This window comes from Esox lucius, chromosome 5 (assembly GCF_011004845.1).
Source record: "Esox lucius isolate fEsoLuc1 chromosome 5, fEsoLuc1.pri, whole genome shotgun sequence".
In the NCBI taxonomy this organism is placed as follows: Eukaryota; Metazoa; Chordata; class Actinopteri; order Esociformes; family Esocidae; genus Esox; species Esox lucius.
This window is the reverse complement of record NC_047573.1, coordinates 32938906-32953281: the sequence shown is the minus strand read 5'-3', so window position 1 is coordinate 32953281 and position 14376 is coordinate 32938906. Positions and strand designations below refer to the sequence as shown.

At 41.2% G+C, this 14376-nt stretch overlaps 1 protein-coding gene across 2 annotated transcripts; it reads right to left on the bottom strand.

The window, feature by feature from the left end:
* Window positions 1-737: 737 nt before the first annotated feature.
* Window positions 738-14214, bottom strand: ppp1cab (protein phosphatase 1, catalytic subunit, alpha isozyme b). Of its 2 annotated transcripts, none has more exons than XM_010894315.2 (7): window positions 14182-14214; window positions 6031-6162; window positions 5317-5547; window positions 4474-4578; window positions 3605-3828; window positions 1744-1878; window positions 738-1644 (listed from the first exon to the last, which is right to left on the bottom strand). In XM_010894315.2, coding segments are annotated over exons 1-7 (924 nt in total). In that variant the 5' UTR covers window positions 14183-14214; the 3' UTR covers window positions 738-1548. The 2 variants fall into 2 exon arrangements, with proteins under 2 accessions (XP_010892617.1, XP_010892616.1); XM_010894314.3 differs by lacking the exon at window positions 14182-14214 and adding an exon at window positions 13472-13888.
* Between the last annotated feature and the right edge of the window lie 162 nt (window positions 14215-14376).

Genomic DNA, 14376 nt, shown 5'->3' with positions numbered 1-14376 from the left:
ATCGTCAGGTTACTCAGTCTGATGTGTGTAGCATACGTGTCTTAATAGCATACGGGTGGGAACCCACCACCATCCCTGCCTCAACCGGTCACCCACCCACCACCATCCCTGCCTCCACCGGTCACCCACCCACCCACCCACCACCATCCCTGCCTCCACCGGTCGCCCACCCACCACCACCCCTGCCTCCACCGGTCACCCACCCACCCACCACCATCCCTGCCTCCACCGGTCACCCACCCACCACCATCCCTGCCTCCACCGGTTTGGTTCTGTGTTAATTTTCATGGGGGAATATGGCATACCTTGCTCATTACCTATGGGGATTGCTATTCATAATAATATTGTGCGTATACATGATCATGTGATGGCAGGGAGTTACCCCAGAGCAGCAGAAACCGCCAACACCTGGATAAATTATTGGGCATGTTTCTAATAAATGGTTAAACTAAAACGTGGCATTTTCGGTCTGAACTGAAGTTGTAATGGTACTTTTAAAAGCCTGTCCACTACATTTTTTGCAAAGGTCTATTTGCTTGCCTCAACAGATAAACCGTAATTTAGTTTGTCTACAGATTAGGAAAAAATGCTTATGAATAGGGATTTAAACAAATTTGTCATCAAGTTCTAGAGGCAGGAAGTGAAATGGAAAAGGAAGCAGGTGTTCCTTTTCAATCCACAAATCAACCATCTTCAACAAATTGGTCTGGTTAGCAAAGATAATGAAGAAGCAATGGTAGAACTTAATTCAGATTCTCGCTTTATTGGTCAACTTGATGAAAGACTACAAAACGAATTCACAAAAAATCTCTTTCAAGTAATCAAATCTGTACAAACCTAAATTGTGTGGTCTTTTTTACAGTTCTAGCTTGTATGAATCTGAAAAGGGTGAGTGGGTGCATGTGGAGGGCGATTTCCGTTGAGACAACTGACTCGCTAAGCTTCTCTTGCTCGAGGACGTTAGAACGTCTTAAAACGGGAGAAGTCACATGGTGTACACCCAAAACCACAGACATCTGTGTTTGACATTTTACAGTACAGGGGACTGGGAAAAACAAACAAATTCCCCCCCTTTGCACAAACACATGCGCATGCCATCTGTTTTTGGGAGTTTGCTGTTAAATTCATCAGGTCAGCTGTCTCCATGGTCTCCTGAACCCGGTATATTTACCAGTCACAATTACTGTACAGACCAATACTACAGTTTCATTCTTTGAAATGGGGCAAAGTGGTAAGAGAAGAGGATAGTACAAATCTCTCACATGTTCGCACATAATGAACACACACAATTTCACTCTCCCACACATACTTTTTAATGCTCGCAGACAGAAGCACACGCATTGCATGTTTCATTCTCTCGCGCAACCACTCGTAGACAGTTCAATGTTTTTCTTAAGGAATTACGATATTTTTTTTAAAAAAAGGAAAAAAAACCCTGGGTACTGGTTTCGATTTCTGGCTGTTTGGTGAAGAGAGGGGAAAGAGAGGTAGACAGGGCAGGCGGGGGCGCAGGTGGAGGCTGAAGGGGTGGGGGTTGTGAGGAGGGTGTCATTTCTTGGCTTTCCTGGGGGGAGTGACTGGGCGTCCCGACCCCATGCCGCCACCACCACCGTAGAACAGCTTCTTGTCTGCAGGCTTGAGGATCTGAGAGCAATTGAGAAGAATAAACAAAATCAAAACATAATACATTGTGTTTACATATCATTTAAGTTAATTATTAGAGGAAATTCCAAATCTCTTTACCTGGAAGGAGCACATGAGGGTCTCATCAACACTCATCATGGCTCCCGCGTTGTCAAACTCGCCACAGTAGTTGGGGGCAGAGAACAGCGTAACCAGCTGCCTCTTGGCAAAGAACTCGTATCCGTCCTCAACCACCTGAGGAACCAAGCCAGACTGTGACCAGAAGGCATGAAGCATAAAGAACTACAAAAAATGTTACTATGGAGTTCCCTAACAAACTCCATCATCGTTTGAAACAGGTTTGACACTTTTGTGATCTAGGGAACTGAGGTAACTATCCTTCCTCATTGTGCTATGTAAAACAGTAAAAAGAAAATCCAAAGCATATTCCCTTTTCACCCATATAGAACTTCTAGTAATCAAAAAGCACCTACATTAACTTTAGGGCAGGGCTGGGTTGTAACCCACTATTGCATCTGTAATTGTTAACAAAACAATTACAGAAAATATTTCATGAATAGTGAATCATCATGCAGCTGTTTTTAATAAATAATTATTTCTCTTAGAAGCATTCTTCATTGGTCAAAGCTAGTGCAGAATTACAGGAAAGATTAAATGTATTGTTACGAGCCACACATTGATAGGCAATCCCCTTTAAACTGCCTAAATGATCAATGATAAATACAGAGCTACAGCTTCTGTCCAATGAAGAATCCTCTGAAAATGATCGGGCAGCAGAGCCTCTTCACCCTGTATAATATAGCAGTAACCTACTGACTTGTTGCCCTAAAATCCCAGTGAGGCTTTAAGTGTTGATTAGCCAACCAGTTTGGGTGAACACTGTTCCTTCTACTGCTCCCCGCCTCAACTCATCTATGAATATGTCAGAGCACAAAGCCTGTTTTTTGCTCAGCCGTGAGTGTTTTGTGGGCTGATATTAATGCAGTTGGGAGGGTGTCAACTGTCGGTTGCCATCTTGGGTTCTGAAATAATAGTCTCCAGCCTACGCCCTTTAATTGATGTGCGCTACTGTTGTGCAAGTTGAACTTTTTGTTTTTTTAAACTGAACTTGGATTTCACTTCTCAAACTTACACCACAGTCGTTCTGGTGGCATTTTTGGAATTCAAAAACATCAGGAGCAATGTTATTATGCTGAATCTGGGAAGCCCAGCAGATGTAGTGAGTCAGGTCAGGAATAGGTTTTATACTGATCTTGTCAATACCCCTCTTATTTCTTGCTGAATATTTAATGCAACAGATCTTAGTATTCGCTAGCTACCAATGACATCATTGCTGAATAACAGAAGCTGTGTGTGATTGCTACAGAAAACAGTTTGCACAGTGCCAGTTTGAAGTCACAAAATTCCACAGGCTGTTTCGTTAGTATGCTGTCCAAAAAAAAATATATAAAAATCAATGCTGCCACAACCGATTACTGATTTTTGCAGCTTTTGTGGGAAAGTTTCAATTCATGAATCCAGACATCACTAACAATGCTAATTCCAGGCAGGGACAAGGGTGAATAATGGAAGCTTGTTGCAAAAAATGACCCCATGGGCCTTCAAGAACAACTCAGGGTAAGCAGAATTTCACAAATATGAACCTAGGTCAAACTAACCCTTTAAAGCATCAAACATCTTGCTTTATTAAGGGGTAATAACATTTAAGTTTATAAATCACTTGAATTGTTGGACTGTCTATATGCACACAACTTCTCATCTGGTTACTGCTCTCCCCCTACTAATGCCTTTGAATTAAACAGTGAAATGACGATGGTCTACGTGAAAACGACCATCTCATCACAACAACCAGGCCAGATTGACTAGGACAATCATAGAATTGCACTTGTCTAGACAGCTGCAATTCTTTCTGTTCCCCAAAGCCAAAAAACATCCCGTTCAACCCTCATTATTCACTGACCTGATGGGCCCTGCAGATGAGGTCCATGTCATGCTTGTGAAGGAACTTGGTGACCACATCAGCACCGAAGGTGAAGGAGACGCCGCGGTCATTCTCCCCCCACCCCAGCACATCTTTGTCCGGGTCTGCCCACAGCAGATCACACAGCAAGCCCTGGTCAGGCACATCCGTGGGCCGCATCACCCGCCTCACTTGCTCCATAGACTGGAGGTCAGGGGACAGTCCTGGGGGGGGGGTTAAATGGTTAAGTCAGACTGGTCAGAGCGCTTAACTGAGGGAAAAGGAGTGGCATCAGCCAATTGAATGTAGGCAAACGGGTGGGACTTCCTTGTTGGCTGAATGCCTGGTCGATCACATGGTCCTCAGGAATCAGCCAATTTATTATGCTGAGATTGAGTACTTCAGCATGAAGAGATAAGTATAAACAGGGAGGTGGTGTTGGAGGGCAATCAGATGGGCTCTTCCATGTGGTCTAAACATCGAATCTCAGTGCAATCATACAGCACAATCACAGCCTTTAACCACCCTCAGCTTCCAGTTGGCTTGTTGACCCTCTCCACCCACCCGTAAGTGAACTCGATTCTGTTACAGATGTTCTCTGAACAATTACATTGTTTATAACCGATCAATGGTTTTTGATTGGACTGGTTAATATGTAGATGTCTGGGTCTTATTAAAACAAATATTCCTGTAATTTAGCCATCTCAATCCTCCCCCCTCTAATTTTTACCTCACTATTGCCACAGCAGTAAACGTCCTACAGCTGCAATCGGAGCTTCTGATGCACAATAAGCCAAGGACAAAAGGGTGTTTGAAATTAAACCGGTAATAATCATAGGGGAGCCGTTGGATATAAATTAACTTCATACCTCCATGGCAACAGAAGATCTTCTCGTCAACGATGGCTGCCACCGGCAGGCAGTTGAAGCAGTCGGTAAAGGTCTTCCAAAGTTTGATGTTGTACCGCCTCTTACCTAAAGAATGCAAGGTCTTAATGAATCTTTGGTTGAATTGAGCAAGATGAACAGTTGAAATGGCAACCCAAATGAATAGTTGCTGACACGTTGCCTGATTCTACAGGACAAAAAAGTATTCTGTTTCATATAAAAACATGAATACAGCTGTATGTAGACAAGCGGTCCAATTAGATCGGGTGTAAAAAGATGTGTATTCAACAATACAAAACAAGTGAGGAAAAGATGCAAATTGGACTGCCTGTGTAAATGCAGCCAGAGTTACCATTCTCCAACATTCAAAGCACAACCCTGAACAATCTGTACTAATGAACCAGCTTTGCTCATTATTGGTAAACACTTATGCAGTTTGTTGAACGCTTATTTTACGCTTTGCATATTACATGCACTGCAATCAGTGAGTTAGACGGTAACTGTGTTTGACCTAAACACAGTGCCTAAAATGTTTTGTTTCTCCCCATGTTGAGTGACTCCTGTTGAATTAGTTAGGGCATTTGATGCATACGTTTAGAATGTTAAAGCAATCAATTGAAATGTAGCCATTTTCCATCCATGTGGCGACACCAGATGCCAAAGCATGGAAACTCAGAACGCTGCTCAGAATCGCACTCAAAAACTGTATATGCATTTAAAATGTGCATGCCAATAAAGTCCCAGCTCACGCCCGGATGTGGATGGACTATCTTGGTTTCGCCTTTCTGTTCATGCCATGTCTCTTTACAAGGCTGGGCTACTCACACTCATCGTAGAAGCCGTATATTCTGTTGATGGAGGCACACTCGTGGTTGCCCCGCAGCAGGAAGAAGTTCTCCGGGTACTTGACCTTGTAGGCCAGCAGCAGGCAGATGGTCTCCAGCGACTGCTTCCCCCGGTCCACATAGTCCCCCAGGAACAGGTAGTTGCTCTCTGGGGGGAAGCCTCCATACTCAAAGAGCCTCAGCAGGTCGTAGTACTGGCCGTGGACATCGCCTGTGGGAGGGGCCAAAGTGGACAGTGGTCCACAAGGTCAAAAGACGCTGACAGTAAAATGTGCATATATTTTAGTTCTTCCTGTGTTGATGTTTGCGTTGCAAACAGAAGACTGAAATAAACACAAATGGTGGCCCACATCACTCTTTCAAACAACACCACAGAGGTTATTTGTAGTAAGCAAGGTCAGGTTGCTAATCAATGAAATATTTACACTACAGTGGAATGAGACTTGATAAATGAGGACTGGGGTACAAAAGACAATCAATAAAAAAAAAAGAATTTCTACCATCTGGATATCCCCAAAAATATATTATTCTAATAGGAAATCTCAAATGGCAATTACTCGTTTGAAGTGCATGTCTTTTTTCCATAGCTCTCCAAATACTGAGACATGTCCTATCTTCACATTTCATGTTGATGCTTTGAGATAAATATCTTTACCTTTGTACAATTAATAAAGAAGCGACAATTTAACCTCACCACAAATCTTAAGTGGTGCCTCGAGCTCCAGCAGGATTGGCTGACTGAGGAAGATTTCCCGGGACTTGAGGCAGAGGCCCCGAATCTCATTCTCGGTCAGCTGCACATTTTTGCCAGGTCGGGAGCCCTTCACTGGATAGGAGAAATGGGACGAGGACAAAGTGAACAACAACATGTCACATGTGGCGAGTAAACAGACTGCTGGGCTGTTTTCCATTTTCAGTTGTTTTTATCAGATGGTAAGCAATGTTTTCACTCAGTTGCAAAATAGTTTTATTGAGACCCCTTTCACGGTCTTAGACTGAGATTACAGACAGAATCTTGACAATCACAGAATTTAAGAAAACAAAATGTCTCAAGAGATGAATGATATTGCCAGGCCTAACATTTATATGGCAATAATCTATTAGAACTAGGCCACAGTATGCCTCAAATTAAGACCCATTTCAGCTGACAGCCCGCACCTCCGTCAATCGAACAGTGTGAAGATCTTGTTCTAAACAACACTACAAAAACTGTAGGTTACAGCAACAATTTCTACATTTGCAGCTTTAGAGACGGGTGCAGGCTTTAGAATTAAACTTAGAGCATAGACTAACTTAACCATATAGTCTGGCAGGTGCAGGTGGTTTATTTGGAATTACAGGCCTGAGTGGGTAAAAACATTTCAAAGAGCTGACCCATGCACCACTCCTAACTAGGGTGTTTATATGGAGGTGTGATGATATAAACGAAATCCAAAAATTATAAAAGCAATTTTAGAGCCTTACTTTTTCCACATTTTAGTGCATTATAGACCCCATTTCTAACTGATTAAACATTATTTGCCATCAACCTAAACACAATACCCCATAATGACGAAGCAAAAACTATATACTGAACATTAAACATTTTAAACTTTAATGTACCTAACTATGGAGACATTTATTCAACATTTTGTAGCGCTTTTGGCAGCAACCACAGCAGTCTTCTTGGCTATGCATCAGCTGTGCACACCTGGATTTGGTCGGTTTATCCCTTTCTTCCTTGCAGAACCTCCTCTAAAGCTGTCTGACTGGATGGGGAAAATTGCTGCACAGCCATATTTAAGACTCCGAGATGTTCAAAATGGTTTAAATTTGGGCTTTGGCTGGGCCACTCAAGGATATTAACAGACTTATTCCGAAGCCACTGCAGCCTTGTCTAGACTCCAGACTTCGGGTTAGAGTCATGCTGAAAGATTAATCTTCGCCCCAGTCTGATGTCCTGTGTGCTCTGATGAGGCTTTGCTCCATTCATCTTGACCAGGCTCTTATGGCGCTTTTCCACTGAATGGTACTGGCTCGACTCTACTCTACTCTACTCACTTTGGGAGCTTTAACACCGCATAGTACCAGATCGACTCCGCGATACACGCCCCTCAGTTCGTTTTCCACTGCAGTTGGTACCCTGTACCCGCCCATAGTGACATCACATGAATACTGCCGTGACGCCACCTCCAACGTGAGACACACAAGGGAACAACAATATAGATATCATACAATTGATACAGGTGAAAAGCCAGCATTTGCCAACTAACATAAACCCTGCAGTGGACAGAAAGATGTATTGAATGAACTCCATAAATTCTCTTAAATTTACACGCTTTGAACAAATGGGGACAAATCAAAAATAAACTAAACCTGGATAACTTGGTCACACTTGCCTACTATAATACCACACCGACTGACTCAAGAGTAGCCTATTATACACAAGGCAGCATTTATACCAGTAGTAGCGAGGAAGCACGCATGCGCAGCAACTTCAGTCTTAACACAATGCAGACTGCAAAAATTGTTAGAAAGCTTGGTAGGCTGCTTCTGTTTGGCTTGACATTACTACTTAGATCAGTGTAATGTATGCCAGTTAGCCTATAGAAAGACCCAGAGGAGGAAAAAGACAAGGTCATTTTGTAGGCAACAAAAACAGTGTGTCTTTAGTGGATCTTTCACGGGGTAACAACTCTAACGAGTTGATTTCATCGCCAGTGCATAGGTCCAACCCGAGGAGTTTTGGGAAAATACATTTATGAGCCTGGTCCTATGCACTGGCACTGACATTAACCCATTTCAATGCAAGGACTCCTGGAACAGACCCGCAAAGACACGCCGTTCTTGTCTCGTAAAACCATTCGCCGACACTGGACGGCTAACAGCAGAACAGCTTGTGCTTGGCAGTACACTTTGAGTCACTCTTGTCCAATCAGAATTATTTCATGTTTTCACATCATCTTTTGGTATCACCTCTGCTTGCTTGGAACCTCAACGGGGCAGTTACAAAATTTTTTTTTCAAGTATCTGGTACCAGGTACTTTCCTACATTTTGGCCAGTGGAAAAGCAAAAAAGGCGAAGCATGTAGAGCCGAGTCGAGACAGTACAATGCAGTGGAAAAGTGCCATTATTCCAGCTGCTAAGAAGCTTCGCCATAGCATGATGCACCCACCAACTTCAACGTACGGATGTCATTAGACAGGTGATAAGCAGTACCGGAGTTATTTGAAAAAGCTCTGCCAGTCGCTGAAGTTTCCTGACTGTTTTATTTAACAAGTGGGGCGTACATCTCATCTTACATTGTACTACAACAATAAACATCCTATGCAATGTATGGACAATGAGGCTCAATGGCAAGAATGTCATTTTTTTTGTTAGAAAGATATTTATTTTAGAAAGGATTCTCTACATTAAGTTCCTCAAGCACTAACAATTTCAAAAGGTGCTCCATATATTCTTAACGCAATATATTATTTACCTTACTAAAATTACAATTTAAATAATACATTTTGTAAGTTGTGACAGTAAGCTTGCTATCCTCTTACCTTGGGTGGTAATTCAGACGATGGTAAACTATAAAATAAAATCGTATGTCAAATATATTCTGTTTTTCTGTTGCGGTGCTTCACACCCTAGCAGCACGCTCTCCGCTGCTGTGATTACAACAAGAGGGAAACACTGGGTACAAACATTTACCCAGCAGTGTGGTGGATAGCCTTCTGAGACTCACTCGCCAAACGTAAAATCTACCCGCATTGACCAAGGCCTTCGTGACCAGAAGGCCAGATATATAGTGTTGGTAGTTCCAAACATGTTCCATTTTCCAATGATGGATCCCACTGCTGACTGTCGACCAATCACATCCAGGTTGTCGTGCTGTATCAAATGGTTGCTATCAAATCTTAAACATTATACAACGCGCTGCCAACCTACAGGTTAAGGAAGCAATGCAGGTTAATACGATACCAGTGAGGGTTCCCATATCCTCACAGGCATCTGTCTAAGCAGGAGACAGAAAAACAAACTGCTTAAGTATATTATTTTGACACCACGGTGTGTAATTTAAGAAAATGTTAACACACACACGATGGATTTTCTATGTTCGAATACATTAACCTAACGGTCAACATAGCACCACAAATACTGGTGGGCTACTTGTGCACAAGCAGAGTTTCTTTAGTTAATCAGCGCATTCTAGCTAAGGGATGAAGCAAAAAAAATTTAAACAAAATAAACTATCATCTTGAAAACATTGTTGAGTAGTGTATTAAAGTTTTCAGTAGCACAACTAAAATGGCAGACTACCTATGCTACATGCACTTCATAAAATTGTTTATCAGTGTTTCCCTCTTTGGGAGGAACAGCGGAGCCCCACTGCTGCTAAAATCTGTTGCAGTCTCAAATTTTAATAAGTAACAACAACCTGCATCTGACATTACTAGTATCAAGCAAGCGAGTAAGGTCAGAGAAACATAACTGGCTGTGCCTGTGCACACACGTTTGTGTTGAACTGCCAGTAACTGGCTGTCACATTAATATAAAGAAGGTAGACATTTTCTGAGGGACAACCAAAGGTAAGAAGCAAGCTAGCTAACTGTCACACCTTGATAACTAAAATAGATTACCATCATGCTGGCAACATTAGAGATTAGGCAGGAACAATAAGACCCCCGATTTTCGTATTTTGCTTTCAAAATAGTATTTCCATAGAAAAATTGTGGGAAAAATATAAATTACTAATATATATATATATATATATATATATATACACACTCACCAAAAGGATTATTAGGAACACCATACTAATACTGTGTTTGACCCCCTTTCGCCTTCAGAACTGCCTTAATTCTACGTGGCATTGATTCCACAAGGTGCTGAAAGCATTCTTTAGAAATGTTGGCTCATATTGATAGGATAGCATCTTGCAGTTGATGGAGATTTGTGGGATGCACATCCAGGGCACAAAGCTCCTGTTCCACCACATCCCAAAGATGCTCTATTGGGTTGAGATCTGGTTACTGTGGGGGGCATTTCAGTACAGTGAACTCATTGTCATGTTCAAGAAACCAATTTGAAATGATTCCAGCTTTGTGACATGGTGCATTATGCTGCTGGAAGTAGCCATCGGAGGATGGGTACACGGTGGTCATAAAGGGATGGCCATGGTCAGAAACAATGCTCAGGTAGGCCGTGGCATTTAAACAATGCCCAATTGGCACTAAGGGGCCTAAAGTGTGCCAAGAAAACATCCCCCACACCATTATACCACCACCACCAGCCTGCACAGTGGTAACAAGGCATGATGGATCCATGTTCTCATTCTGTTTACGCCAAATTCTGACTCTACCATCTGAATGTCTCAACAGAAATCGAGACTCATCAGACCAGGCAACATTCTTCCAGTCTTCAACTGTCCAATTTTGGTGAGCTCATGCAAATTGTAACCTCTTTTTCCTATTTGTAGTGGAGATGAGTGGTAACCGGTGGGGTCTTCTGCTGTTGTAGCCAATCCGCCTCAAGGTTGTGCGTGTTGTGGCTTCACAAATGCTTTGCTGCATACCTCGGTTGTAACGAGTGGTTATTTCAGTCAAAGTTGCTCTTCTATCAGCTTGAACCAGTCGGCCCATTCTCCTCTGACCTCTAGCATCAACAAAGCATTTTCGCCCACAGGACTGCCGCATACTGGATGTTTTTCCCCTTTCACACCATTCTTTGTAAACCCTAGAAATGGTTGTGCGTTAAAATCCCAGTAACTGAGCAGATTGTGAAATACTCAGACCGGCCCATCTGGCACCAACAACCATGCCACGCTCAAAATTGCTTAAATCACCTTTCTTTCCCATTCTGACACTCAGTTTGGAGTTCAGGAGATTGTCTTGATCAGGACCACACCCCTAAATGCATTGAAGCAACTGCCATGTGATTGGTTGATTAGATAATTGCATTAATGAGAAATTGAACAGGTGTTCCTAATAATCCTTTAGGTGAGAGTATGTATATATATAAATAATACTTTACATAAGGTAAAGAATATTATAAGTTGGACCACATTAAAAAATGGTTAGAGCTTAAGTTAATGTAGAGAACAAATCTAATATATAAAAATCTATTTTGATGTTATTATTGTGGTTAATGTGTGCATAAGCTTTGGAGAGGGACTGTGTTATAAATCTAACCACACTATACAATCCACCCCCTCACTGTAATGAACAATGGATACTTTCAGTGTCTCAGTGAATGTATCGTACAAAATAGTCAGGAGAGTTTGTAAAGCTACAAATATAAAGTGAAATCATGGGGCGCTGTGTGCTACATCCTGCAAATTCCTACCCCCTCTTTATTAAAAAAAAATGAAAAAAAACAGGCAAAACACTTCATGCACAAGCTTTCATTAGATTTTTACTACTATCAAGTTGTTATAAAGAGAAAATTCCAGAAGATTATGAAAAATACCCATTAAAAATTTAAAAAACCATTTAATCCCAGAATATATTTTGTTCTTCGAATAATTGCAATAATAATCTACAGATAAATGATCATCAAAATAGTTAGTTGCAGCCCAGGTCACCTGTAATAATCCAACATTTTTGTTATTTTTAATGTGTTTGAAAGGCATTCGGAATATCCAAAAGTAAAATGTCAAGACTTGCTCAGCTCCGTTTTTTATTGCATGCTTTTACCATCATTTAATCAATGTGAAGTAGTTGGCGAAGTCTAAAATAAGGCTTTTCAATCAGTCATAGCTTGTTTTCCACATGCATGTTTTTTCAACATGCATTAAAACTGGAAACAGTCTCCACAAAGTGAGCTTTCATCCACGGTTAAATATAATTGGTTCCTCTTTCATTGTCAGCATAATTATTTTACGTAGGGAAATGTGGATTGGTCGAAACTGGTTGTGGATGTAATTGGTGGGAATTAGTTTTTCCAGCAACATTCGGTGCCAGATCTGGGTTGTTTGCTGTAGAATTTTTCTGAATATTTAGCATATTTTTGCTACAAAACCTCTGAAAGATTCTAATACAAAAGCTGTTCAACGTTTGTGTCTACATTTTACTGGCTATGGCTGATTTTGAAAGAGCATGGAAAACAGAACACATTACGTGTTTTGTTTTATTTAACATCCAAACTTTAGTTTGTTGGTTCCATCAGAAAGACAAAGCAGTAATAATATATGCATTTGCAATGTCCATAACGCTGGCTGTAAATTCGATTTTGGAGTGCATTCACAGTTCTGTCCATACTTTCAGTTACATTTCTCTAGCCCCATCCGTAGCTGCTTACCGAAACTGAGGTGGGGGAAAGCTTCAGTAAATGCCGACTGCACATTCATTACGATGATATTGGTAAAGATTGAAATGCAGCAGAACGGTTAGGTTGGCTGTACGTTGCTAGGTCTATTTGAATAGGATTATGTTTTACGGACGAACGATGCCCTAACAATATACACTAAGATACACTCCAGCTGATACGTATAATGTAGTTCTCTTTGATAAATGTTTCCATATATGGAATTAATAACGAGTTCCATTCGTGCAGTGATTCATGTAGTGAGACTTAACGTGTACAGTACGCTACTCTACACGGAATAAGATAAGCAAACTGTTTACACGTTAATATAGCATATCCACAATAGTGCAAGTTAGATACGCCAACGCCGGTGTACAAGATGGGTTCCACCGTGTAAGGAGGTGGCTGGCGAGAAGCCCAACAAAAGCAGGAGAAAAAAAGTTAACGAACGAACGAATTAACAAGTTAACTAAGTAGGTTAACATTACAATAATAAACTCCATTGCATTGCAGTTATCCACACTAGCACTGTAGTGCCATGCCACTATCAAAAACCGATCATTTTAATCAGTTTTTGTTAGTACTACACCACAGTCATAAAACGTTCCCTAATAAGTTAATCGTACAGTAATTATAACCACAGTGCTCGGTTCAACTTCAATTGTACTAGCAAGTTAACCAGCAAAATTAACTGCACCCCCCCCCCCCTGACCTACATGCCCACTACTGGCTGTACTGTGAGGTTGGCTGAATAATTTAGCAAGATAAGTGTCGTTGATGTTAGCTAATGTTAGCTTTCCTAAGCTTGTCAAGTGGCTCGATAACTTGTCATTTCAAAAGAACAAGAAATACCCGTTCTTACCTTCCAGAAGTCTCTGTATGATGGAGTCGATGTTTAATTTATCGGCTTCTGCCATACTATTCCTGTGTTATTTTTGTGTTTCGAATAATCTTTTAAAATTAGCAGGCTTGCTAGCTAACTATGTGAGCTAGCTAAGCTAGTATAATCAGCTAACGTTAGCCCACTAACCTTCGGCAGATAATAATGCCTCAATTGTTGAAGTTAGGGGGGGATTAATAATTTAATTCCAATAATCATTCAACAAGGCGCATGAATGATCGACTTCTCATCACGTCTTTGTTTTCAACGAATTATTGTATATGTTTCCTTGAACTGGCTAGCATCCAACCCTCAACAAAAGCAACCAGCTAAGCGTTTGCTCAAAAGCGAACTAGTATTCTGCCGGTAGCACTAACGATGACGTCTTAATCGTATTCTAATGAGGAAACCTTCTGAATAAAAGCGCAAATGTCAATATATTGCATATTATATAATTTGCTCTAAAGATGGTCAAGTTTAAGGATATAGCGTAAGGGACATTTTAACAAGTTTTCTAATGAATGCAAATAGCAAATAATAGCATAATTATATAGGTTCAAATAAAATAATTTAAACTACAATATTAAATCATAAAATGTGCAAGATTATATACCCCAACTTGGCTTATGCAAACTGCCTTATAGAAAACCTAGACATTGTGTACTGGAACATGGCATTCAAGAAATACTCACTAAGGCAGTGATTCTCAACCCTGCTCCTGAATGCCCCCCCTGCCTTGCATGTTTTAGATCTCTCCCTGCCCTAACATACCTGGTGTAGCTCATGAAGGGTTTGATAACGAGCTGATCATTTGAATCAGGTGTGACAGAGCAGGGAGACATTTTAAACATGCAGAGCAGGGGGCGCCCAGGCACAGGGTTGAGAAA